The sequence below is a fragment of the Toxotes jaculatrix genome, chromosome 24 (assembly GCF_017976425.1).
Source record: "Toxotes jaculatrix isolate fToxJac2 chromosome 24, fToxJac2.pri, whole genome shotgun sequence".
Lineage (NCBI taxonomy): Eukaryota > Metazoa > Chordata > Actinopteri > Toxotidae > Toxotes > Toxotes jaculatrix.
Window position 1 is genome coordinate 6,499,211 of NC_054417.1, and position 27,437 is coordinate 6,526,647.

At 42.1% G+C, this 27,437-nt stretch overlaps 3 protein-coding genes across 8 annotated transcripts in view; 2 read left to right on the plus strand and 1 right to left on the minus strand.

Annotated features, from left to right (window-relative positions):
* The first annotated feature begins 285 nt into the window (after positions 1-285).
* Positions 286-2,723, plus strand: LOC121178077 (trans-aconitate 3-methyltransferase-like). The gene is made up of 6 exons (XM_041032585.1): positions 286-515; positions 793-953; positions 1,230-1,443; positions 1,649-1,752; positions 1,882-2,019; positions 2,584-2,723. The coding sequence occupies exons 1-6, from the start codon at positions 408-410 to the stop codon at positions 2,675-2,677; spliced, it is 819 nt and encodes a 272-aa protein (XP_040888519.1). The 5' UTR covers positions 286-407; the 3' UTR covers positions 2,678-2,723.
* Positions 2,724-2,734: 11 nt separating this feature from the next.
* LOC121178079 (receptor activity-modifying protein 1-like) lies at positions 2,735-7,961 on the minus strand. The gene is made up of 3 exons (XM_041032587.1): positions 7,673-7,961; positions 6,023-6,161; positions 2,735-4,006 (listed from the first exon to the last, which is right to left on the minus strand). Exons 1-3 carry the CDS (start codon positions 7,725-7,727, stop codon positions 3,751-3,753), a joined length of 450 nt encoding a protein of 149 aa, XP_040888521.1. The 5' UTR covers positions 7,728-7,961; the 3' UTR covers positions 2,735-3,750.
* A 2,337-nt stretch (positions 7,962-10,298) lies between these two features.
* Positions 10,299-27,437, plus strand: part of LOC121178074 (receptor tyrosine-protein kinase erbB-4-like) — a 242,733-nt gene continuing 225,594 nt past the window's right edge. For all 6 annotated transcript variants that reach the window (XR_005893457.1, XR_005893458.1, XM_041032583.1 and 3 more), the window contains exon 1: positions 10,299-10,620. Coding sequence is in view for 4 of the 6 variants with exons in the window: in XM_041032583.1 (XP_040888517.1) it covers positions 10,557-10,620 (64 nt within the window). In the remaining 2 variants the exon portion in view is untranslated. The remainder of the gene's footprint in view (positions 10,621-27,437) is intronic.

The following is a 27,437-nucleotide window of genomic DNA, read 5'->3' on the forward strand; positions in this document are numbered from 1 at the left end:
CTTTCCTGTTCAGCACCAAGCATCACATACATTGTGTGAGCATGTACTGCCACCCTCTGGCAGTTGCAAGCAAGTGCACTTTTAAGCTACCCAGCATGTGTAGTATGACCAAGGAAAAATTATTTTTAAGAAACATTAATTTTTAGTTAAGCCATAAAAATAAATCATTACACATAATGTATCAATCTGTATTTTTACATTTATTTTAGAGCAATAAAATGTGAAATCCACTGAAGCTTTTACTTGTATGTAGACATGCTTCTTTGGCAGCAGCGCAGTGACTGAAGGACCATTTTAGCTCTGCCAGTTAATGTGCAACTTGGTGGTTAAATAAAGAGAGGGTCACAGTGCGGAGTCATAGTAATCTGTCAGGCGCTTTGCGAGCACAAGCAGTTTGGCACAGAAACATGGCTGTACGACTCTTTGAAGGTAAAAAGCATGCAGCTGCTTACCTGCAGTACAGAGTGGCGCCCCATGAACTGATCAGCAGGATCATGAGCTACATGGAGAAAAAGGTACATGTGTATGTTCACTATTCTGGCGTCTGACCAGGCTGCTACAGTGCACGCTTATGTGTGTTTTAGTACTGATGCTGCAGCCTTCAAAATTAATATCCAGTAATTATTTGAAATTCTTTTTGCAAATTTTGCCTGTGTAAGAACTGACTGTCAAATTCATGCTAAAAGAAGGTTGGAGTGTCCACGAGGAAATGCATTTTCTGTTGTTGTTGTCATAATGTTCCAGCATTAACAGCATTATATCCTATCAACACTGAAACTCAATTCGTTTTAGACACCAAAACAATTCAACCTTGCAGTGGATGTGGGCTGCGGTTCGGGGCAAGGGACAATCCTTTTGGCTCCATACTTTTCGAAGGTGGTTGGAACAGACATCAGTCCCGCCCAGCTGGAAATGGCACTGGCCAATCGTAACCCTCCAAACGTCTCATACAGGTGAGGTGGAGGGAGAACCAGAACTGTAATCAGCCAGCAAAACTGAAAGGTTTATTCATCATTAACTTTCTTAAGCTTATAATTTATCTTTTCTTTGTCATATTTACTGCTTTAAATTATCAATATCCAGAAAAGGACTGTAAATGAGGCCTACATTTCATTCATTGTTTTTGGGATTATTGTGTTTTTATATTCAGAAGTTAACCTTCATTTATCTACATTTAGTTTGTGCTCAACACAAATATAATATAAATTGTTCTTACCATCTCAAACCAGACAGTGTCCTGCAGAGGAGCTACCCTTTGGGTCTGGAGAGGTGGACCTTGTGACAGCCATGACAGCGGCTCACTGGTTTGACCACCAGCGGTTCCTCCAGGAGGCTGACAGGTTACTGAGGCCTGGAGGCTGTCTGGCCCTTGTGAGCTACACCATGGACATGGAGCTGGAGTATGGGGATGTCTCCAACACACTGAATGACATCTGTAAAGAGGTCTAAATCTGAAAATTTAATTCCTGGAGTTCCTTAATTTTGAAATTTTTGAGTGGTCACCTCGAAGGGAAGTACACCTGACTGACATCACTGAAAGTCTTTATTCCAAGTTTAGACATTTACTGTTCATCAGCGATCTTTTTTAACCAAACTGCACTGAGCAACATAGTAAGTTGGTACTGCAAACTTTTTCTTTTTTCATCAGCTTTATGCTGCCCTGCTTCCTTTCCGAAATCCACATATAAGATCAGGCTCTGAGAAGATCTACCTAGACATGTTTGACTGCTGTTCCTACCCAGACAAAGAGTGGTGAGGGTTGAGTGAAACAATTTAAAGCACAGCTGCACAGCTCAAAAGCTGTGTTATGTCCCCAAATACTCCTTTGTTATATAGGTAACAAGAGTTTATCATTTTTAAATGATTTTTTTCTGTGTCCAGGAACGAGCGTCTCTTGATAAAAAGAACCATGCCCCTGAGTGGATATATTGGCATGGTGGAAACCTTCTCCAGCTACCAGAAACTGCAAGAAAAGGACCCTGCTGAGGCTGAACGTCTCTCTGATGACATCAGGAACAAGTGAGACATTAACCTCCAGCTCGTCCACAAGTCTAATCGTTAACTTCTGGCCCTGAGTTCTCACCTCCATTCACCTGGCGCTGAACGCTGATCTCCTAATCTCCCCTGAAATTCATTTATCATGGTCAAAAACTGCTGAAATTTGTCTTTGAATACTGCCACACTCTTGGGCATTAATCAGAAAAGCCAAACATTGCTTGACTAAGCTTAACTGTTGAAGGCTTTTACTGCTTTGATAATATAGCCACCATTAATTCCCCTGCCACTGACAGGACAGAATAGCCCAGCAAGCAAAATATATGGAGAGGAAGTGCTGAGCCATAACTTTTACATGGATGAAAAAAGTATGACATTGTATTTAATTACTATCACAGTTTGGCAGATTTACACACAGATCTTTGTCTCTGGAAAGAGTTTTACCTGTGTTTTGTCTAATGTGGTCTAAAGGTAGGACAGAGAGTCATCAGCTGCAAATAATTACAATTAGTTTCAGTCTTAATTTAGCTATTAGTCCCTTCATTAATTCATCTCAGAGCCTGTGTCTCTTCTTGTCTTCCATCCCAGGTTGCTGTTGACCATGAAGGTGTCTTCTCCTGACACAGAAGTTACAGTGATTGTGAAATATTTCTACTGGCTAGCGTGCAAACCTTGCATCTGACTGGCTGAATCCTGCACAGGAGTGTTTCCCAAACTTTCTGGCCCAAAAAGCTTTTTGTAGCAGAAACATCCCCAGCTTGCAGGTTTCCTCAGATTAATTAGAACTGGACACAATTATGAACAGTGACCTCTGTGCATGCAGAGCCTTCCACAGTGAACACTAGATGGAGCCCTGTTATACAGTGATGGATGAGTGTCCAGTTTGAAGTGCACTTTGAGCCTTGTATACAGTCTTTAAAACTTATATTTCTTAAATGACACAATTTCATGACCAGGTTAATAGAAAGTCATTTGTTTTTAAACTTTGTCTATGTTGAAGTAAACTGCACTCAAAACATGTTTTTGAACATAATCCATCTGCACATTGCATTAAATTTGTAGTATCATTATGTTAATAAAAATTGTAATCCAGGAACCATTTGGCTTTATCAAAAATGTATGTATCACTCAGATGTATTGGAGGCTGCAGATGTGCTGAGAATAAACTCACTGTTATTTTATTAATTACAAAGTGATTTGTCTTTTACACGACAAAAGACTTTTTTTTCTCAGTTTCTCAGTTTTTGTCTCCTTTCCCCTTTTTCTTCACCTCTCCTCCAAATTTATAACTATCATTTATCCAAGTCATTGCTCTCTCCCTGAGTGTCGTCCTCTCTACTGTTATTTATGTGTTCGCAGATTGTTTAGGGCCACGAGAACAGATGGTAATTAACATGCATGGCCTCCAAATCCCCTGAATCTCAAACTTTATTACCTCCCCCTGCCAAACTCTGACACTCTCATACTGGTGATGTTATTGCTAAAAATAACTACGTGGATAAATTCTATTTTTATACCAAATAGAGCATTTATTGCATATTATTGTTTTAAGGTCAGCATCTGCTGCAGTCAAACAGTTTTTCACGAGGCATGCAATTGTTTAATTGCATCTTACATACACTGATATTCATATTAAAATAGGAGTAAAACAATTTAAACACAGTGTGTATAAATACATGCAACTTCGCACACAACACATCCAGAATCCATTTGTATCTCCAAGCCTTGAAGCCAAATCCAGCCCCCAAAGAGTTCCTATAAAACCCCCTCTGTGCGTTTACTCCTCCACACCACTATGGCAGTCATGAGCAGGGTGACCAGCACTGGCATTGTGATGAACAGGGCAAGGACGCTGATTGGCGGGTCATGGAGGAGCCGGCCGGTCAGGGCGCAGTCGTAGAAGTAGTTCCTGTGAACGTGCATGAAGAAGCGGTCAACTACCTGGTTAGGCCAGAAGCAGTCCATCCTCAAGGCAATTTGGTAAGTGCAGTTTGTTAGTCCCTCGTATATCCTGCAGAGGGCCACAAAACAAAACACAGTCACTGGGGGAAAATGAGGAAAATTGGGATCCAACTCAAAGGTGAAAAGAGAAGAAAAAACATGAATGTCAATCAAATGTGCAAACAAACACATCAAGTAGTAAGAATTATTTCCTCTGTCCACACTTTGAGTTACAGAATTATAGAAACAGACTCTTTAGATTGCTCTCATGGTGTCTTTGAAGCGTTCTTTCAGAGTGGGATCAGAGTAGGGGATTCCTGTTGGTTGGAAAAAAAAGGCAAAGGAGTGTCTAGAATTACCAGTGGGCTTAACACAGCTAAATATAACTACTAGGTGGTAGAGGGCAGGGGAAATGGAGATGCATACCAACATGGCAGCGCCCTCAGTACAGCGTTGCACCATGCCAGGAGAGATTCTGTTTCCAGATGGCCACTGTGTTTGACCGCATAGCTGGAGGCCGAGTGGGCAAGTGGTCAGGAAGCCAGGTCTCTTAAGGGAAAATCCACCCAACTTTAAAACTCTTCATAAATGGCATTTTCTGATGTGTGCAGTTTATTGTTTGGTGAGTTATTTCCCTTTATTATGTCTAATAATGGCTCAAACAACATAAGATCACTTTGATATACTTCCACTGCCACATTCTCACTGCATCAATCATCAAAAAAGCACCATGGATACACAGAGCTGGTGTGTTTTCTATTGCACTTTAATGCCTCTAAGAGCTATCATTACCAGGAGCTGGTGTTGCAGGTAGGATTAGGTTTAGAGGTAGTGGTTAGTAACAGGATTAAGACTAGAATTCAGTTTGGGTAAAGGTTCAAGTTTATGGATTTGGAGGTTCTCACAAGTATGCTGATACAAATATGTGTGTTGAGCTGCCACTCAGAGAAAGTGTTTCAGTCTGCAGACAAGATGAGTCAAGAGACACTGGAGTGTTTTTATCGCTCTGAGCAACACAGTGTGTGAAGGACGATATCATGTTCTCCTGTTTTAAAGGGAACAAGTAAGTTTACACCCACGCTCACGCAACATTGACATGCACTCCAGTGCACACACACATATTTATAAGAGATACTTTGTGGTATGTTCAACTAAAATACAAAAAAGTGTAATAATAAGTTGCAATATTAGGAATAACTTTATATTGTGCATATTGTGATAATTGGCATCCAGGGGATTTTTAGTTGCACAGATGTAACAAAGCTAATTCTCATTATCCTTCACATAAAGGTTTATTGCCTGTGAATTCAGCTTTTTATTTATGAGAGGAAGATTGTCTTTATCTTTCTTTCAAAAGTTGCCTTGTACAGCTTTAAGCCCACTGTGTCACACTTACAGTACGACTTTTATTTTTAGTGCTACTGAACTGGTCTGTGCCCACATACAAGCCTTGTTTGTGTTTTTCTAATTTTCTGCTCTGAATGGTTTATTTATCCGTAGCACTGCCACCTGTACGATGGACCTTGACGGTGGCATCAAACATTGTTGCTAGGAGTTTTCTGATGCAACTGGAGACCCTCTGTGTGCCTGCACAGTTTTTTTTATGATGAGTTACAACTGCACAAACACACACACATACAGAACACCGCCACCAATTATATGCTGGACCAAGAGAGGACAGTGAGCCAGGAGGGAAATCACACAGTTTTGACAGTAGCTTCTCCTGTGGGCCTCCCAGCTCCTTTCACCCTCCTGTCTGACTCATCCTCCGACTGCCAGTGTTTGGAAAAGCACTGCTCCAAGACACTGTCTGTCACACACACACACACACACACACTGTGCCTAAGTGATGTGGCAAGTGAAAACACAGACCTTCGAAGACAGGATGAAGAGTGAACTAAAGTCAGAGCATCAGATTTTGGGCAGCATATGTCAAGGCATGCTGTGTGCTGCCTGTATGTGATACATTTATTTAGCTAACCCTTGACTACTTGCTTGCATATGGAGGAAAGGAATTTAATTTTTATCCTTTTGGTGACCTTTTCTTTTGTATGCTCTTTTTGCACGTCTTAACAGGTGAACTCACTCCATTGTGTCCGGCCAGCTGCACCACAGGCCTCGGACAACTCCTCCCATGTCGAATTTGAACTTCGCCAAGCAGAGATCATTGATCATCCTCTCGTAGAAACCACTGTTGCAGCCAGACGCTGAAGGAAGGACTTGAGCTACAGAGCAAGAGAGAAAAGGTGGAGAAAATCATTAATTGAGTTAAAAACATGACAATGAAAATGGATTTAGGTGAAATTAGTTGACTGCAACTCTGCGATGATTCTAATCTGGTGAGCTGCAAGCCATACTTTGCATTACTGTAAAGATACAAAAGATTTTACTAAGCACTACAGAGGTTATCTGCTCTGTTTAATTCTAGATAATTAGGAATATGTTTGTGCAACAAACAAGGTCATGTCCTGGCAATGGTTATTCCTATCGGACCGTTTCTTCCCTATTATGCTGTTACTGTCGCTAAGAAAAGATTTTAATTTGCAGTCAGAGTCCCAATCCCATTTGTTTACTTCAGAGATGTGTGTAAACAGCCTCTTAACGTGGAGGCAGACCGCAGCCGTCCCGCAGGACTCTGAGCTGAATGTAACACCAGTGAGCAGTACAGTAGGAGAGGGAGCTTAAGCTGGCAGAAAAGGCCCGTGTGGAAACAAACAGGTTGTTGTTACGATCAGGAAACATGGTGAAGCCCGCTCTGTGCCGGCCTGATAAGGACTAACTGTGTGCCCATTATGTTTGCTCTGGGTTTTGGAGGCTGTGAAACATTCAGAGGAAGACTGACTGTGTTGACATGGGGCTTTCAAAAGAGATGCTACCAAAAGAGAAATGCAAGACATGGTCGTGGCCCCTCTGGCGATGTCTATTAGCTGTTTATCACCCACAGAGTTGAAGGGATGTTATGTTTCACCTGTCTGTCTGTTTGTTGGCAACAGCTGGTGGGAAAATCTGACAGTCGAGTATTCAAAGTCGCCTCCCAAATTGGCTGCTAACCAGCAATGTATTCACATTTCATTTTCCAGGAAAATCAATGCAAACCGTGACAGATGCTACAGTGCTGTTATAGCTGGAGGTCTGCACTCCACTGACTCCACTGCCTTTGAGTTTTCTCCATATTTTGGGCATAGGAAGCACCCATCAATCTAAAAAGACTCACGAATTCTGTCTGCCAATCCAGGACTCAATATTTATGGATTTTAAAAACTGATGCTCATGAATATAAGATGATCCATTTGGCTCAAATGTCACTCACGTTTAGCCAGCGGCTGTGCGGCTCAGCACGAGAGCCCAGTTTTCACTTTGTCCCGTTTGTCTGGGAGTGAAAGCACAGCTCATCAAAAAGCCCATCGAGAAAGGAGAGTGCTGAAAGCATCGTCACATGTGAGCTTTCTGTCTTACCATCACCCTTTTTATATTACCTGTCATCATGTTGTCCTCAGTTAGAAACCTGCCAGGGATTAAACTGGGCTGTGTGAAATCAAGGGAGTTGGGGTATTCTGATGCCCTCTTATCACCGATTTTACACACAAACATATGATCAACTCATAAAACAAGATAAACCACCTGACACTATATAAAATAATCAGAATCAGCTTTATCTCCATAACAACAAATGATACTTAAATTTATACTTTAGACCAAACCTTACAAGATTTAATCTAAAGCCAGAAACACTCACCTGCCATCAACAACACAAGCCCTGCTCTCAGGAAGGACCCACTCTCCAGAGCCATGCTGAATACCAACGCCAAGACGTTTTACGCGCTCTGCTCACTCCCCGGACATCTGCTGCGCCTATATCATTCTTCCTACAGTGTTCAAGCCAAAGTCACTGATTCAGGAAATAGACGGCAGCCTTTCAAACAAATTAACTGCAGCTCACGGTGTGCGGTCAACAAAGAAGGCACCAACTGATTGCGCGTAAAAAGCCCCTTGACCTTCCACAGTGGCAGCCTCCTTCCCCTCACCACGGCCCTAATCATAGAAGCTCTGCCTGTCATCTGATCCCCTTGTCCTGCTGCTTGCAGCGTGGAGCTGCTCGCAGGGGACAAAACAAAGTCAGACACCAAAATCAGTGCAGTTATAATGAACCCAGGCAATTACTGCAAGAAAAAAGTCATTTTATGATATATTGTTCTAATTTATAGGCAATATAAAGGCATATGGGAACGGTAGAGATTAAAAAAAAAGAAGAAGTAGTAAGGGCAATAAAAAGTCTCCATAAATTTACACCATGTCCCATGTGGAATGCTAATGAATATTATAGCCCAGAGAAATTATCTAAGAGATTATAAGGAGATTATAAGTCTGTGGGAAACAATGACAAGATCCCTGCAAAGTCAAACACTGAGTCCCCTGTAGGGAAGCTTTTAGTTATTTATTTTATTTTATTTTATTTTATTTTTTTAATTAATGTTTTAATGTCTCAGCACCTACAGCAAGTGCTACAGTGTGCACAGATGTCCTATTTTTTGCAGAATAGTCCTTTAAATGCACAATTATCATGTTTAATGATGTATAATTTGAATGCTGTTCTCTTTAATATGCACCATGATCACTACAGAGACCTGCTGTAAGATACCATATCATCATACCCTTTTAATTAAATGTCCGTGTGTCACATTTACTTTTATTTGTAATGGATTACTTGAAATACCCACTTCAGTGTGAGCCATTGTCATGTTATCCCCCCCAGTCAAGCCTCATGGTGGACTCCCACAGTGGACTCATGTCAATGCACAAAGAGAAAATTCCCAGTTTCATGTCACATTCATATCAGCACAAATCTCACGCAGCTCAGTGAGGCCACTAATTGAATGTTTTATCTACAGATTTTTGTACAGGAACAGTGATGTTCATTGATATTGTCACGGCTGCTCTGCCTTGTGCTGCCACCCTCTGTGTGGTTGTCTGTGCTGACCTGTGTGTGTGTGTGATTATATTTAATTCAGAGTGTTCAGTGTGTGGACTGAAAGCCAGGCGAGTTTATATATTTTAGACACATGATTTTAACAACCATCAGTTTAAAAAGATGTGAATAATTATTTGAAAGATGTGTTCATTTTTGTTGATACTCAAAGGCCATTTACACATTTTGGCATTGGTTTAAATATTTTCCAAAGACTCATTTAAATCAACGCATAAAACTGGCACAGAAAAGCCATTTTTATGTGACTGTTTTTTTTTTTTTTTTAATATACCTCTGGGATGCTCCATTACCTCAGTTTTCTGTTCAAGAACTATGATAACTGAGTTTTAAGGTGATCATGTGGCCTTTTGGTTGAATACGCAGGGATATGACCATAATATTTGAGGGAAATACAAGCCCAGATGTTACTTTATGTTCCTCAACATGATTCATGCCAGCTGCAGGGTAAAAGGCTCCAAATTGGGCAATTCGCGGAAATATCCCCTAGAGAGCAGCAGAGGACACTAAATGAACCTTCTGTTGGCACTGTGGGGATATTTGTAGGATCATCATTCACCCGTGGCGCCTAGGCTGTGGAGTCGTTCTGTATTACAGCCAGTTATGCCCAAGTTTTCACCTTACATGGATCACAAATCAATATCTTTTTGTCCTCGCAGCTCGTTTCATACTTTCACATCCGTCCACAAACGAAGCCAGAGAGTAGAATATGGTACAAAGGCTTGTAAAATGAGCGGCCCTGAAAATGGTATATTGCTGGAGCCATTCTGTTCATTGCAGCCCATTTAGACTGGCATCATCAAAGTTTACAGGCTGTGCTTTCTATGGTGGATATGAGCAGAGGCTGAAGCTGCTGCCACTGCAGGAAACTTTTTGATTGTTACTGTAAGTCTGTGTTTGGTGATAATGATCTGTAATAACCACTGAAATCACTAATTTATGGTGTCTTGCATTTTATTCTCTAAAGGTGACATAAGTCATATCTTTCATAATCCTACATAGGAATTTATCTCTATAAAATATGAATATATTGATCAGTAATGGTAAACAAGAGGCTGTGCAGCCACTGATGAAGTGTGACATGATGAATGATTCTTATATGATCACTCCATGCCACTCAGACGGAGACCGGAGCAAAAATCTGTTCTTGACAGATGTATTGACAGCGGTAATTAGGCTATAGCCAATCAGAGAGGTGATAAGTGAGGTGGGCGGATTTCCAAAAAAAGGAAAAGGCGCCAAATCTTTTGGATCGCTGATTTAATAGGCTGAAGGAGGCATCAATCACACCAAAGAGGCGTGCCCCCACCCCCCACACCCACCCTCCACCCCCTCCCCCCCAAGCCACAGGCGCAATGGCAGTGTGAGGAGTAAATGGCTCAGAGTATCCGCGGTGGAAACCGACCTAAACACTGGTCTGGGAACCAATAAACAAACACAACAAAGCGCGGTGCGTAAAAGCTTTCCACGGTGCTGCTTCTGGGTGCGCACGGAAACTGTGCCAGTTGTCCAACAAACCAAGAAGACTCCGACGTTTTTTTTTTATTGGTTGTTTATTTTTGTGTGTGAACAACGAGGATATCTTAATTGGACATGTGAGTTACGGGAGTTAACAAGACAAGCAGCCTTTTCAAAGATGAAGTTCCCCGCCTGCGTCCTCGTCACTTTGGTGTTGATCCGATGGAGTGCGACACAGTCAGGTGAGTGCTTGGATGTGCGCCTCTGCACCCGGGTGTTCGGTCAGGTCAGACTCCAAAAGCACGGACGAAGCGAGGGTCCAAAAACCCCCAAACGCACCCTTCTAGTCTGTCACAGACCTTTACACAGAGGCACAACAGTGCTGAATTCACGGTACTTGTTTGCTGAATGATAATGAATGGACATCGTAGTTGTGGTTGGCTCTACATCAGTGCTTCAAACTTGACACAACTTCGCATCCAGACACGCTGATGCTGATTTGAATAGTGGCACCGAGATTCAGCATCCTCTGGGAGCGTGTCGGGCTCTGCGTAAAAAGCTCTCCAAACTCCGCTCCTTACATTTGCTTTATTTAAATTTCAAGCTTATCAGAGACAGAAATGACCACAGTTTCGATCTTTGGTTGAGAGTCTGATCTGATCAGTGTCTCATTATTATTGGAAAATCCACTATCAAACATCTTAAAAAAAAAAAAAAAAAAAAAAAAAATCCAGTGAAAGAAAGCGATTCTCTCGTGTTAGCGCAGCTCAGATGATCCCCGTACTCTACCGTTTTATATTGTACCCTAACTATGAATGAATGCGGCATCGTTTTTATTTAATTCCCTTAAGCGGACATTGATACACCCGATCACTGCGGCTATTTGCGCTAATCCGTAGGAATTGAGCTCGTTTGCACCAGTGGCACAGTTTTTATTCCTTACTGTCTTTGAATAATTTAGATGTAGGAGATATACTGAGGGCTATACAGGCAGTGGGAAAACATCTCGCTTTCATCATGAGGACCCCTGTGGTGTCAATCCCTGGACGAAAATCACTTTAATGTTACTGCAATATTTCTTTTAAGACTTGCAATGCGTCTGTGACACTCAATAGTCAATTAATAGTTAAGTTAATCATATTTTTAGGCTTTCTCCTTTTGGCGTCCCTGTAGGATATTTGTTAATCGTATTTCTGTGATATTTGCTCCTGTGACATGCAACTTGCTGTGTGATATTTTGTTCATGAAGCAGGGTTTCTCACTGGCTGTTTATCCAAGCAAATAATTATTCCAGGCTTTGAAGTTGGGAAACTTTGCTGCTGAACTTTTTCAATCAGCTTTTGTTCACAGACTTACTGATCAATAAGAACTTCAATGTTCTCTGGTATTCTGTTTTGGTTTGGAGTTTGGTGGAATAGCTCCTCTGGAATAATATCAGGCTTGTAGATGCACTTGACTTCTTTGCATAGTAAGATTTTACATTTCACTTTGGGCTGATAAACAGTTCACTTTGCCAGAATCTGCCTTCTTAATTGATCTAGCCTAATCAAGCTTTGGCAAGGAATGCCCAACTGGACAAAAAAAAAAAAAAACAGGATACACTCAGGAAGTGGGGACACGGGGGAGTTTGTGGATTGATGTCCAGAGGTGAAGCTGGCCATCGCCCAACCTCTCAGAGGCACAAATGGGATTCCAAGATGCTTTTCTTTCCCGCCTCCAAGGACAGGTTGGGTTTTGGCTCGATCTCTGATGGTTTGTTGTTCTCAGGCAAAGCTGGAAACACAAACACACACACACACTCTCCCCTGTTGGCTCTGTTGTGGATCTTGGATGGAAGGCACCGAATGCTGCCTATTAAACAGGAGTGGATGGATGCACGGATGGATAGGTGACAGGCGGGATGAATGGAGAGGAAAATATTCTCTATGCATACACTCCCATCCAAGATATTTGTGATGCAAATTATATCAAAGAATCTGAGCTATTCCTCTTGGGAAGTTCATTGTATTTGGTCATTAGTGTCTGTATACTGAGGAGATATTTGTGTGACCCTCACTGTCCACTCTTTCATCTCTCTTTCACTCGATCTCCTTTCTTTTAATGCAATGCGTGTCCATGGCACTCAACAGTTAATTTGTGTAGTTTTAAAAATTCATACCTAACCCCATGTATCAATCATGTGTAAAGCTATGTCAGGCTGAAGTTAAGTCAAGGCTGGAGATGTTCGCTTCAGTGGTGTTTAACATGGTGATTGAATCTGTCTGTTTGCTCCTGCTGCGAGACAAATGTCTGCAGCATTCCTGCCAGTCAGCTGGTCTGCCGAGCTGTGTGCACTAAACTGTGCGTGTGTGTTTGCATGATGTACAGTACCAGCACATGTGAGCCAAGCGTGGAGGTGTCCACGCTGTGATTGATGCTTTGCTCTATTCTGACCGACTGTTGGCAGTGTGAGGTGATCTAACTGCATTTGTGTAGAGGCACGGCCTCCTGCAGAATCAAATTAATATTAATTTTAAACTAAAATAATAAAAAAGAACTGATTCAGAGTTCAGGATTGGCCCCTTTAAACTGAGATCAAGGCTCATTAAATTTCTCATCCTTCTTGGACTTGTCCAAACTTTTGGAAGGCAAAACAGCACAAAAAAGTCAGAACTGTCGAGACATGGCCAAATTTCCCTCGTCACTAAGATCTGAAGCAAGTCAAATAATGCCCCTGACATATTGATTGTGTTGCTTTCAGAGGGATAGTGGACTTTGGGGTGCAAATAAAAGTTATTGACATTATTGACTGATCTGCCACGTATTTTCTCAGTTAATCATCTTGCCAAGAAAATGTGAAAAAAATAGTGAAGTGAGCTTCATTCAAATGGTTTGCTTTATTCGAGTTTAAAACTCAAACACGCTCAGTGCACTATTATATAAGACAAAGAAAAGCGTCACATTTGAAAAGCTGGAACCAGCGACTGTTTGGTGTTTTTCACAAGTAGCAAAATAGCTGCCATTCATTTTCTTTTGATTGACTGATTGATCAACTAATCTTTCTCTTCTTCTTTCAAAACTAATGTGTAGTTTTGAAGCTGCACATTCCTGCACGTGTATTTTGAAAGCTCTGTAAAGAGCTTTGCCTGGCTTCCTGATGTTTGGGAGTCACGTTTTGAATCTGCACTTTAGGTTCGAGGTGCTGCTTCCTGTGTCTGGTAAACTCATATTAAAATGTCACAGCAAAGGTGGTGGTATTCCCTTGAACAACTGACATCTCTGCAGAGATCGACAGTGAGAATCCTTGATATTTAACTGATGAGCAAAGGATGCTCTTCTCTGTTTATGATTTAGGCTAAAAGGACAGCTCTCACAGAAAACTGTCACCTTTTGCACCTTTAAATGAAGCTTATACCAGTAATTTCATCACTCTGTTTGTCTCCTCTGTGAAACAAATGCTGCAAACATTTTAATCGCCCCAGCTCTTGAGTGTGTATGACAAATGCTGCATTCGCACGGTGTGTGTGTGTGTTTGGGTGACATTTAAAGATGTGCTCTCCTGTGAAATGGCCGGGGGAGAAGGGGGCGGCGGAGAGGGAACCCGCTGAATGCCAGTATCAAATTACTGGGCGTCCGTCAGCTGGCACACACAGAGCCGTGGAGCTGACCGAGACTTTGTAGAAGACTGGCGGAAATGAGAATTTATTACAAGCTAATTAAGCTTTTTTTGATAGCATCAGTCTAGACCGCGAGCCCTTTATTTGACAGCATGAGAGATGAGGGGGGGTGAAGGAATTCAATCTTGCTCTAAATGAGTCAACATTGCTATCATAACTTAATATCTGCCAGGCTTAACCCGTGCCAGGCTTTTGCTGGATGTTAGTCAAATATGCTGTGATCGTTTCTGATGAGCTGATGGAGATTTGTAAGGTTCCTGTGCATTTGTCGGTGTCCTCGTGGTGAAAGAGACAGAGCCAGAATGAAGGAGGATAAAATATGGCTGTTTGCACAAAAGAATAATAATTGCAGTTCAGCGAGGGTGACATTGAGGTGTGGGCTGTTATTTGCTTCCTCTGTCATAGCTGGACAGTCTCAGCGGGCTCAAAGGGAAGCCTTACAAATGACTATGTGACGCGTGGGGGTGATGGAACGCTTTTCCAAGGCCTCAGACAGCAGTACACTACCTCTCATGGTACTCGCCATCTGAATCAGCGCTCAGATTATTATTTGCACGGGCCAAACAAAGATGATGCTGTTCTCTCCGGGGGGAGAAAAAAAAAAAAAAGCAACGTCGTTTTGTCTCCTACTTCCCAGGCATTTGAAAGCGATACGGCAACGTCATGAGCCTGTTTGCTTGACATTTTGTTTGCCCGCCGGCTGTACAGAGGGTCTTCTGTTCTTCGAGTTTGCAAACCAGCCAAATATTTACATGCGGAATCACAACTGCACAGCATGGGAAGGAAAACTTCCAAGACTTGGGTGCAGAATAGCGGCCTTATTGGCCTCTGTAATCATCCCGAAGCTTCTTGCTCCCTCTCCGTCACTGGCGCTGTGTTTGGCTGGGCAGACTTTTGAACCCCCATGCCTTTGCTGCCTAATGATGAGCAGGGTTGGCTTTGGTTGCGCCGAGGCGTCCGGTGCCAACTCCTAGTGTGAGTTAGATTGGCCAGTTGGAGGCTGGAAGCCTGGCACAGATGTCCCCTTTCAGGAGGACTGAGATCTCACTCGCACACGGAAAACACAGTACATCCACTACTGTAAACACTTGCGTATCTACACACTCTAATTTCTTATTGCTGGTTCAGTCTTTTTCTCTACATCTTACTCATTTTTTTTCTCACTCACACAAAGTCCTGTAAGTTCACTAAGGTGAAAGGGCAGCGAAGCCTTTTGGTTTTTACCTTTGAGGCAGTTCTGTGCTTCCTCGTCGTTGGCTCTAAGTACAAGTCTTGAATCTACTTTTAGTGTTGCTCTGAATTTTCTCTCTTTTTTCACACACATACACATACACACACACACACACTGCATAGCCTAGGAAAAGAAAGGACAGGAAAGACAGAGGAATCTTTTTTTTTCCTGTTCTGTTTCTTCTAGACTACTGGAGGGTTTGTTCAGCCCGCCACTTGTAATTCCACTCAGAGACAAATGCCTCCATCCTGCGTCAGAGGGGCTTCCTACACACACGCACACACACACATACACATGCACACATGCACACAACACACACATGCAAGCATTACTAACGCACAGCCCAGCAGTGCAGGCTGGCTCACACCACTTTAGAGTTTCTCTTCTCATATAAGAACCTTTCTTTTACTTTGACTTTTATTTCATTATCTCTCGTCCTCTTACTTTCTCACACATTTGTCAACTCTTTCTCTTCTCTCTGTCTATTTTCTTATCTCTGCCTCTGTCTCCCTCACCTCCCTCACACACACCGTGTCTCCCTCCTGTTCTCATCCATTAACATCTCTCATTGTTTCTGTTTTATTTCCCTGCTCTGTTTCATCTGTCTTTCACTGCCTTTGCGTTTCTTTCCTTTTAACAGCTTTTTATTTCCTCTCCTTTGTCCTTCCCTCTCTCCCTTCCTCTCTCCTCCTCTCGCTCTTACTCACTCACACGCATATCTGCACACACACACTCCTCCCTCTCTCTTTCATTAACCGTGTGTGTGCGAGGCTGTCACTGAGTACACAGGGAGAATGGAAAACAGCTCATTTTACCCCCTTTAATTACGACACCCAATTTGTTTCATGGACAACATGCTGTTGGTGGCTCCTTCATACACCACTCAAACTGTCATTTACATGCTTACATGCGTGTATTTGTTTCTGTGCATGTTTAAACCCATTCCAAGCCTGGTTTGTATTTTATATATACATCTGAATGAGTCTGGGTTAGTTTAGGATTAAGGTGAATCTTCAGATCACCGGGTGTTAAAGAAAGGACAATGATCATCTATATGCAAATCTTTTTGTTGCTGGCTTTTCAAAGTGTGTCTGATCAGAGTACAGCTGAGCAGTAAACAAATGACGAAGAAAGTTTCCAGAGGCATAATATTAATCACGTTCATTTAATTTTCTTCTACAGGAATTTAATAGGAGAAAACTTAGAAAACATTAAATACAGTATAAATTGAAGTAATGCACTGTACACTAGTTGTGCAAATCAAGCAGATAATGTCATTTTATGGTACAGCAAGGTGCTGAGCTGACATAGATTAAAATATGAATAAATCAGTATTAAAAATACAGTGATCATCACTTCAACCTGGATGAACAGATTTTTTTGGCCACTTGGGGGCAGCAAAGAAGCTGTACACAGAACATGAACATATTACATGGCCTTATAAAATTATAAAGGCTTATGTGCAACAAAACAGTTGCCTGGTCAGACATCCAGAGAACGTGGAGCAACATTACCATTCACTTGGAGTCACCTGGTGAATATAAGTGCAATAGTCGTCCCCCCTGTGTCTCTGTTTTTGTCTCCGCTAACCCCTGAGGGAAATATCGGGCTCTTTATAGTGGTGTTTTAATCTGCTGTTTTAACATTATTCTAATAGGGAATCAGTGCGTTATCCACCTTGTGATATATGTACGTAATATATGTATGTGTGCATATGCATCTTTTTGTGTATTTGTGCTTGTATACACAAATGTTGGCTTTAGATTTACATTTTCAGTGCTGTGCTCAGGCACCAGGCCAGCACAGGAAGTGGGAAAGCGTTCGGCTTCCTTTGATTGGCAGCACTTCTTTGGCGAAGCAGGATCAAGTGCCATCGACTCGGCCTTTTACAACAAGGCTGAGCTTTTTCTTTGAGTTCCTTTGCCTTCTCTCACTTGCTTCCCTTGCTTTCTGTTCGGGCTCTCAGTGCAGCACAATAGAAGGCATTAGAATCACAATAGAATTTTTTTTTTTTTGCCCTGTAACCCTGACAAAGGCTTGTGTTTTAATGAAAGTCTGCGAAAGGAGAAATGATCACTGGTGTGTAATCCCTCATCTGTGCATGTGTCAAGTCGGCAGGTCAACCGCGACCTGTAGATTTGTTTCTCTACCTCCGTTGCATAGTCTCTTTCTCTCTCTCTCATTTGTGATATAAGTACACACACACCGTTACACAGACACACACCAACTCATCTGTCTCGTAGTTGCATCTTGCAGTAGTTAAAACCCAGTTATTTAGGATGTTTTTCATTAGTTTACTCCCTCTGTGTGTGTCTGTGCGTGTGTGCGTGTGTGTGTGTGAGTGTAGTCAAGCCCGCCTGGTTCATTGTGTGTGAGCTAATCCCTGTTAAGATATTCACGGCAGCTAATCTGTTTAATTACACTACAAATTAAGGATATTTACTGTTCCAAGACTTTTATGCGACACCCGCCTTAATCAGGGCCTTAATCTGTCTGGCACTGTGTGAGTGTGTATTACTCTCTGTGTGTGCGGGCATGTGTATGTGTGTGTTTGTGTGATTGATACTTTGTATGCTTAGGCATGTGCGCCTTTGTGTCTATCAGGGTATTTCTGCCAAGTCTCTCTGCTTTAATTCTTTTACTGAATATTTGCTTGCAACAAAAAAAGAAAGAAAGAAAGAAAAGAAAAACAAGAGATTAATATATTTTTCCAGTTGTCGTCATGGCAGAGAAAGGCGTCATTTACAAGGATTAGAATGCAATGTTAGTGATATCCTGCTACAGTATTTAAAGGACAGAAGCTTAGATCCGCAGGAGCATTGCTCTCCTTGTCTCAGATTAATATTCAGCCAATTCTACAAGATTAAAACTGTGTTCGAAACATGGACACATGCTGTGTGTGGGGCAAAATAACGAAAGCAGGCTGCTGTAGTGTTTGTGTGTGCACATGTATGAAAATTTGTTCTGAAATGTATGTGAAGTCTTGACACTTGTTATTGCACTTTGGAGATTTTTTTCTGTGTTTATTGTGGCTCCCAAATGTGTATGTGAGTGTGGGAAGTTCTAATTTGCCCATATGCAACGTTTTTGTGTGTGTTAGTTCTGGTTATGTGTTTATGAACAACATTTGCAAATCCATGCATACTGTATGAGATTCAAGTTGTGTGTGTGTCTGTGTGTTTTCGTGTGTTCAGATGGGGCACGTTGTCCTTTTTAAATGGCCCCTCCTGCGATGGTGACCTGTAATAAATGAGTGGGCGCGAGAAAGTGGCAGCCATGACAGCTGACTGGGGAGAGAGGGAATAGAAAGGGAGAGAAGGAGAGAAAAGGTGGAGGTGTGTGTGTGTGTTTTTGTGTGTGTCTCTGTGTGTATGTGTGTGTGTGTGTGTGGAGGGAACTGTGTGTTAGAGAGCGAGGGAAGATAAAGCGAGACAAAGCGGAGGTAAAAGAGATGGAAAGTCTCAAAGGATAGATAAGGAGCAAGCATGAGAGGATGAGGGGAAGACAATGGAAAGAGAGAGGAGGGCGATAGTGAGGGATTGTGGGTCGGTCGATGGGGAACAATACCTTGACCAGAGGTGGAGACTCTTTCTCTGCCGACACTTGTTCTTCTTATCCTCATTACCCCCCACCCTCCCCCTTTTTTTTGTCTCACTGAAGTCACCTTGCAGTCCAGCAGAAATATGGCTGCTCCTTCGGCTGGTTTAAAGGTACATAAAACTCATGGAGGAGAAAACCTTGGCCAGCCTTTGCTGTAGTTGTGTGTGTGTGTGTGTGTGTGTGTGTGGGAGTGAAGGTCAGTCACCTTCACCAGAAAGAAAGATGAGAGGGCTGTGGTAAAGGTTCACTTATAAGACTCTGTTTGTGCATTTCTATGGTTTTGTGTGTTGGTTCATTAATTTGTCTGCAGCTGAGAGGCAAAAACATACACTCTCAGGCGGCACGCTCACACATACACACCTGAGCGCTCCCCTGCGTCAAACCTTAACCAGTTGGTCCGCGGCAAAAACACTATCGCTCTTGGCAAGGTGAAAGCGAGCTGGTGGCGGGTCATTTGCAAGATGGGAGACAGTACGACAGAGACAGAGAGAGAAAGCAAGTGAGGTGGTCTAGTTTCAGCTGAGAAAGGAGGAGATGAAGTGTGTGTGTGTAGTTACAGTGTGGGTGTGTGTGTCTGTGTGTGTGTGTGTGTCCAGCAGAGGCTAAGGTGGAGTAAGAGAGACAGTGTGTTGTCTCTGAGGAGTACAGCTATCACCGCTGCTGAACGCTCCAATTAATCAGCCTGGGCCACACAGGCACTCACTATGTCAGTGTGTGTGTGTGTGTGTGTGTGCATGCCAAGGTTTGCAGTTGTGCGTTTGTCAAGTATCTGTTGTGTGATTGTGAAGTGTGTCACGATCTATATTTGCATCTGTGGTTTGGACCATCTCTCTCACACACACACAACCTTGTTTTGTGCTGTCTCTATGGATAATGCTAATGGGGACACACGTGTTGGTTGTACCTGTAGAAAAGGAAGAGATGCAACACAAATACTGTGTGTGTGAGTGTGTGTTTGTGTGTGTGCACCCATAACCCATGCTATTTTCATGTGTCAACAACACATTGCCAACTGGATTATACACATATCTACAAAATGTTCATTGTCAACACAATTCATTTATTTTCCCCCAAAAATATCTGCTTCTGGCAAGCGAGCCATTCAGGCTGGGTATTAAAGAAATGTGCCAAAAGGAAAACTGAGTTCTTTGGAAATACAAAGATGTGTTTCTAAGAAACCTTTCCTTCATTTTACAAAAGAAGCCGAAGTTCTCAAAAAAATGAATTAAATTAAAATTCTGTCTAAACACAAACATCTGTAGAAGAAAGCACAGTCTGACATTGGCTAAATTATGATTTAAATCGAGATTTATCTAAGAATCAAAGTACGAAAGAATAAGTGAAAAAAGATTACAGACTGATAGCTGAAGGATTAAGGCACATACCATATAAACCCACTGTCACATGCTTAATTCCAGTTGGGGATCTTACAGGATGTTGCATGCCATATCCCTCTCATTTTAACTTTGACTAACTTGTATTTTAAAGGTGTAAACCTACAATAGTAAGTGGGAACTCAGGTCTGATTGTGGAAAACACTTTGTGGCAAATTAGAGCTAATGATTAGTTCCAAAACGGAGAAAAGCACAGAATTGCTCATTTTTTGATTGCTAAAAGACCATTAATTGATCATTGATCATCATCACAGTACACTGTGAGAGGCACCAAAGCAACTTTGTTCAAATTACACCAAACTCACATTGAAATACCACAAATCTCTGTGTTTCTTCGTTCCAGGTTCATTCCGAGTCCAGAAAATTCCAGATATTCATGTGTTTTCCTGCAGATAAGCACTGTGAGAAAATCCTTAGAGAAGAAGAGACATAGTATGAAAGACACACAGAGAGACATTCAGAAAGGTGGAGATAAATACGGGGGCAGATAGAGTCGAAACACGTGGTTTCATCGCCCGGCATTTCAGACAGCGCTTCATACGGTCACGCTGCTGCCCTCTCTGAGCCCGTGTTCTGCTTGAAAATGAAATTTTCAAAAGACTTTCACTCCCTTGAAATCATGTTTCAACTGCGGGGCAGTGGGGCATACAAACAGGTTCACTCACAAAACTCATTGTTGTGGTCTGTCATAGCTGTTTGTGCTGGATTATGGACTGCTTTTATAGGGTTTTCCAGTCTAGGAACCACTGTAAATCCAATTATGTAAAAAAAAAAAAAAAAAAAAGCTCCTGCTCATCAGTCAGTATTTGTAAAGCATAGAGAGATGTATGTTATTTATTGTCCTCCTGGATCAATTTGTAATATACTGATCATTCCCAGAGGGCGGAAAACAAGCAAACAAAACCTAAAGTTGTAGTCTTCAGAATTTCAGTCCTTGTTGATATGGCAACAGCCATAGTTAATGACTGAAAATACAAAAAAAAAGTGAAGATAAGAGTGTGAGAGAGAGCTGTTGAAGCGCCAGACAGAGAATATGTACACACACCTTTCGACACACACTGTCAGACAGAGAAAATACAGTGACATGAAATAGGAGAAGGGGAAAGATTTGCAGTTTGTCCTACACAGGAACATATTAGATACACGGACACTGACACAAGCAGTCATATTTCATTTCCCCCCTTACAGAGAGTTTTCATTTCCTCTCGGGCAGGTGATATCCACCTGCAGGACATGTGACAAGGGTGTACAGTAAGCACACACACACACACACACACACACACTGAGGTGGAAGGAAAGGAAGCTGGAGAGAAGCAGAGATAACGTGGATAACAGACGAAGAGATCTCGACAACAAGGAAGCGAGTGTGATGCGTGTTCCTCCAGAGTGAATTACCATTAAAAGGCAAGCAAGCAGAAGAAGTAAGAAAAAAAAGGCAGAGGTGAGAGGAAGGGAAACAGTTGCAGCCCTGTGGGCTACACAGACAGACAGAGGAGGAAGTTGGCTTTTCTTCTCCTCCCACCATCTGCCCCTCCGATTCTCTCATTTACTTCATTAGAGCGCCGCGTCTCAAAGCCGCTGCTCCCAAATGGCATCAGCTGTGCATGTGTGTAACTAGTGCGTGTTAACATGTGGGCACATATCTCAGACACTCTTGCGCATGGAGCAGTGTGCTTGTGAATGCATATGTGTGCGTTTGCAAGAAGTGTGCATGTGCGTGTTCCCCAAGGCAGGCTTGTATATATGTGTGTAGTGTGTGTGTTTGGAGGGCTAACCTAAGGCAGGTCCTGTTCAGAACGGAAGGAGCAGATGACTGCAGCACCCACTTCCATAAACAAAATCTGGTGAAGTGGTAAAAAAAAAGAGCAGTCACCTGGCTCACACGCTTTTTTCTAAAGTCTCCTTGTGCTGCTCACTGTTTTAATAGACTTTAAGCTCTCCTAAGCTTTTATTATTAATTATCCTGAGCTGCTCTAATCTTAACTTGGCACTGATTTAAAGTAATAGTTTACTTGCTTCAAATCCATAACATCAATTTATCCAAGGAAACTTCAGCAGAGTTAATAAAGAAAGTTGAACTGAAAAGGTCAGTGAAGACAATGTGGGTGATTTTTATTAGCTTTTGGAATATTTTCCCAAAATTGAATTTGTGCCTAAATGGTAAAAATAATTCACACACTCGTGTCTGATTTGACTTTTGATAGTCTCGTGTTCTGTAGAGAGGCAGATTTGATGATTACACTCCATCTATCATCAGCTTCTTTTCAAAGAATAAACTACAGCAGGTGGAAAAGCCTTGAAAACATTTACACCATCATACAACTCTTCACTTCAGCCTGAGCTAATGAATTTCTGCTTGATATCTTTGCAGTCCCTTCAGTCAAGGTGAAGCCACTATACCTGCTGTTAAATGAAGACTTGATGAACCAGAAATATAGACAGTTAAATGACAATGAAAATAAACCTGCATTGCAGGTTTTCAGACCTTTTTTAATGCAGCTGTGGGTAGGGCAGAGCATCCATCATATCTGTGGTAGAGGACACTGACTAGCTGCTATCTGATATTTAATAAAAGGCCAATGTCTGCTAAATAAAATGGCAAACCAATATATCTAACCTCGCGTAGTATGAGCTTTTATATAACTGCCTGTGTACTTCTTTCCAGTGTAGTAGAGCAAAAAAAGCTTTCTGACTCATTCAAAACAATGAGATTTGATATCGTAATCAATAATAAAGGTTCGTGAGCTTTATGGTAATTATGTAAATGAACATTTGACCGGTCACACTCTGTGGCTAAAATTGCTGATTGTGCTCTGATTGTTGTTCACAGTTGGGTTTCTGTTTCTGAACCAACACTAAAAACAGGAGCTTTGCATCGGCAGTCGCCAAACAGTCGTCTCTGCTGTGTTCAAGTGATTTCTCAAGTGCCATGCGGAAAACAGACATAATCAATTGTTGTCTTAAGTGTCGCTGCCACTTTTGAGATCGTAATCAAGCTTTGGCACTTGTTTAGAGGAGTGAGTGACGCGCATACACTCAGGCTGCATACATGTGTTTCAGTAGCAGGAGTGACAGTGGATGGAGTAACGCTCAGGCTGGCATTGGATGGACAGACTGTGAGCTGTCACTCACTGATCCTCTCCGTTCCTGTTCTGAATCCTGGATATCAACTCCCGCATCTCTCTGTCTCATTTTCTCTGCCTGGAAGTTTTTGACTGGCATGAGAGAGAAAGAGAGGGGAGGGGAAAGTCAGCAGTACCGACAGCTGACATGGCATTCTAAGTTTGTAACTCTGCTGTGTTGCTGTTTCGCAGCGCAGTGCTTCCAGGCTGAACGCTCTTTGTTGTGTGACATCAAACATATAAGAAACCACATTCATGCTCCTTCATTCCCCTCGTGAACAAGTTCAACTCGGCAGCTCCTTCAACTGTATATATGCCACAGGAGACCACATAAACCCTCATTCAAGGCAAATGGGGAAAAAGGGAACAAGTCAAAGGCAACTCTTCTAAAGAAACATTATGAGGGTGTTAAATTTCTGCCACAAACTCGAACATCTGAACTTAATGAAGGCCCTTTATCACCTCTGAGAGCCACCTTGGTTTGTTTTCTTCCACATTTTCCTGCAGATTTCTATTCTTGCAAAAGAAGCACCTTCCACAGAGCAAAAACTTGCAACACTTCACGTCAGAGTTTGTGCTATCACCGTCCTGGAAGTAAATCTAGTAAAAAGGGAGGATGGAGGTAAGCGCTAATGAAGCTTCGTAAGGAGAGATGGTGATGCAAGGACACAGTTTTATCAGTGGGAGGGCTGCTGTAATCGTCTATCAAGGGGAGGGAGGCGGCGGGGGGTCCCTAGTTATCAAGACAGCTTTGGAGATTCACAATTCACAAAGAACCTGCAGCAATGGGGAAGAAAGAGGGAGATTGTGTGTGTCTGAGACTGTGGGAAAAAAACACACAGTAAAAGTACGGCTCTGGAGTGAGATAACCTCCATTTTTAAGCTTCTCTACTTTCTTGTTTAAATGTGATTGCTGCCTTGAGAGTGGAAATGAAGTAATTAATTAAGTTGACATACAGTGTTTGCTCACAGCAAGTCAGATTTTGTAGATGAAATGAAAGTTAATTGTTCAGTACTGAAAGTTTTTTTTGTCTAAATGGAGACGGCATTTTTCAGAGCTTTCTTTGAAGTGTAAAAATGGGAAGAAACTTTGTGCACCTGGTTTTCCTCAGATCACCTGGTGCTGCTTCGACTTCATGCTGCAAATGTAGAAGTACAACAGAATGAATTTTCTGTCCATCAACTAATCAACTGATGTGTCAATCGTTTCAGTTCTACACTGACAGCTGGTAACGGCCGCTACGGAAGTAGTGAATTTAGCTATTTTATGGTACAAGAGTGTCCGTGGAGGCTCCACTGGCTGTGAGTCCAGGTGACCATGATGAGATGACCTGATGTGATGATACTGTGGAGTATTCCTTTAAAAGACCCTATTGTTTTGGTAGGGCAATCTGATTAGTAAGCAGAAAAGCAAAAACTTTATATTACATTATGTTGTTTGTTAATGCAGTACCCTGCCCTTTCATGTAAATGATTATGTGCTTGTGTTTATACATGTGGCATTTGAAGGCTGTTTGCACATTTAGTATATATCACAGACACATAATTTACTATATGCAGAAACAAATTGAAACTAATCACCACATCAGCACCGAGAATATAAACTTGCATTCAGTGACGCTCTGCAGCTGCGTTCATATCAGCACAGAGACGCAAACAGCTCTCGTTCAGTTGCTTCCACACTCAGAGGCGATGAGTGTATAACATAGATATAAAACTATACAGGCAAATGAAACACTTACTGCTCATTCGCCTGTGTGTGCATGTATAATGAGCATCTGTGCTTTTTTTATGTAACGTTATTACCTTTAACAGCGCACCTGTCTGTTCTGCGCCTAAAGAACGGAGCTTTTTGCTTTTTTTTTTTTTTTTTGGAAGCCCTTTTAAATGCCAGCCGGCAATTGGCTTGGTGGGTAGTTAGAAAGAGGAGGACTGACACACAAATACACAGACACGCGCTTGCACGGCAGAAAACATTCTGTTGGGAAAATAGTGCTGCTAATTAGTGGAATTAGCTACAGATCAAAAGGTTCAATTAAAAAGTGGTGTTGTAGCGTGGAGGCAGCGGGCCTCATTTGCATCACAACACATGTTCAGCTCGGACGAGGCAGACGGACGGATGGACAGACGGGGGGATGCTGCAATATGGCATGTACCTCTCAGGAAGTGCAATGAAAAGCTAAAACTGACATCAACATACTACAAACAGCAAATACACTACAAGAAGCATGGCTCATAGGGGCGGTTCTCCAAAATTACCAAAGCACATATGGCAATTTTTGGTTTTACTTGTTTCCTGCCTCTGAGACGTCCTCCGCTTTCATGGGAACTATTTTCCCAAAACTGAGCCAAATGACTCCAAAACTATCTGTATGGCTATTGTTCGGGGCAGGTGAGATAAAGGAGCACAGTCATGTATGCAAACACTTGCCTGTACAGCTTGAACATACCAGGAGATGAGAAATGGCATTCATTCGCTCAAAGACTCCTAAATGAGCACACACTCCCATTTAAGCAAATGAAACATGAGCATTAATTTGCCCCTGAAACAAACATGCACACACAAGCAAAGACAGATATGTGCACACATACACCAGCTAATTAGAAGCATTCCATTAATTTGCACACAGGGAAACGCACACACACACTCGTGACATTGCCGTGTGGTTGTCCGTACAGTGCGTGTTGTTGGCCTTTTGAGTTCCAGGCTTAATTAAGAGTATAATTAAGTGTGTGCTGTTATGGCTTTGCTCAGTGGGGTGTGTGGTTTTGTGTGTGTGTGTGTGTGTGTGTGTACAGTTATGCATGCATGCATGTGTGGACATCCCCCGAGCTGCTAAACGTGCTCTCTGCCACAGCTTGGACCAACACGGCCAATTCACAGCACTGCTAATTTACCATTTAAATACCACATGTTTGACTCCTAATTAAATACAGCGCAGACACCAGCAGCACACACATTTTTTTTTTCTTTCCCTCCATGGTGTCGTATTTGTCAGAAACTTCACAGTCTAAACGTCATTCCATGCAAAACGTGATTCCCTGCTTTATTTTATATGTTTCATTCATGGGTTCTGTGACTATTTTTCCCTCTGGCTAAATGTATGTATTTCTTTCTCGCTTTGTGTTCTCTTTCAAAGTCACCCTTGTTGCTCCCTCTGTCACATTTTTATCAGTGACATGTGAGTGTGTGCGTCAGGGTAGATCATATGCTTTCAGGCTTTGAATGTATTCCCATAGTTTTTACAGCTTTTTAGTTGAAAACAAGTGCTACAAGTCTCTACAAACGACCCATTTCACTTGGTAGTAATTTCACTCATTGTTAATATGAAAAAAAAAAGTTCTTTCAAAGCCATTTGTTTAAAGATTGGGCATTACTGGGCTGATACTGTGGAGACTTACTTTGGCATAAGGGTTTTTACAGCAGCGTTAACAACATTATATTATGCCCATCTATGCTACTTAGCAAGGACAGTCATTATTTACATGACAGCAAGAGGTCGCGTGTCAGGAAAATGTTAACTTAGGTTGTTTTAAGCATTTTCACAGTCAACCAGTGCTGTCATTTCCCCAGCCAGAACAGTCTTGCTTTGTTAGTTTGAGGGTGCAACCATGCCAGCGCCTATTTTGTGTGTGTGTGTGTGTGTGTGCATGCGTGTGTGCGCAGCGCGTGTGTGTATTCCCATGCTTCTACTGTCTGCTACAGTGGCAGTTTGTAGCTCCACGCTGTGTTAAATGGGAGTGTCCAGGCTGCTACCAGGCCTCATTCATCAGCTTCACACAGGAACGGACCTGGCTGCTGGGAAAACCGCCTGGGACACACATGTGCACACACACACACACACTTACACACAGAAAAACACACTCAGTACATACAAATGTTTAGCAAACAGCTAATACCCCCTGAACACCACAAATAAATACTTTGACAGAGCATATTTTAGAATATGTGCACGTACATTAAGTGTATCCAAGCTGAACACACACACTTGACCTCATACTGGGAATATTTGACACTGGCACCTTCTCTCTGACCTGTGTGTCCTCCTCAGTGTC

Excerpts from the sequence above, each read along its gene's own strand:
- LOC121178077 (XM_041032585.1), top strand. The coding sequence starts at position 408 with ATGGCTGTACGACTCTTTGAAGGTAAAAAGCATGCAGCTGCTTACCTG. Across the intron at positions 1,753-1,881 it reads TCCTACCCAGACAAAGAGTG|GAACGAGCGTCTCTTGATAA; the intron begins GTGAGGGTTGAG and ends TTCTGTGTCCAG. Across the intron at positions 2,020-2,583 it reads TCTGATGACATCAGGAACAA|GTTGCTGTTGACCATGAAGG; the intron begins GTGAGACATTAA and ends CTTCCATCCCAG.
- LOC121178079 (XM_041032587.1), bottom strand. The coding sequence starts at position 7,727 with ATGGCTCTGGAGAGTGGGTCCTTCCTGAGAGCAGGGCTTGTGTTGTTG. Across the intron at positions 6,162-7,672 it reads GCTTGTGTTGTTGATGGCAG|CTCAAGTCCTTCCTTCAGCG; the intron begins GTGAGTGTTTCT and ends CTTGCTCTGTAG. Across the intron at positions 4,007-6,022 it reads AGCTGGCCGGACACAATGGA|GATATACGAGGGACTAACAA; the intron begins GTGAGTTCACCT and ends GGCCCTCTGCAG.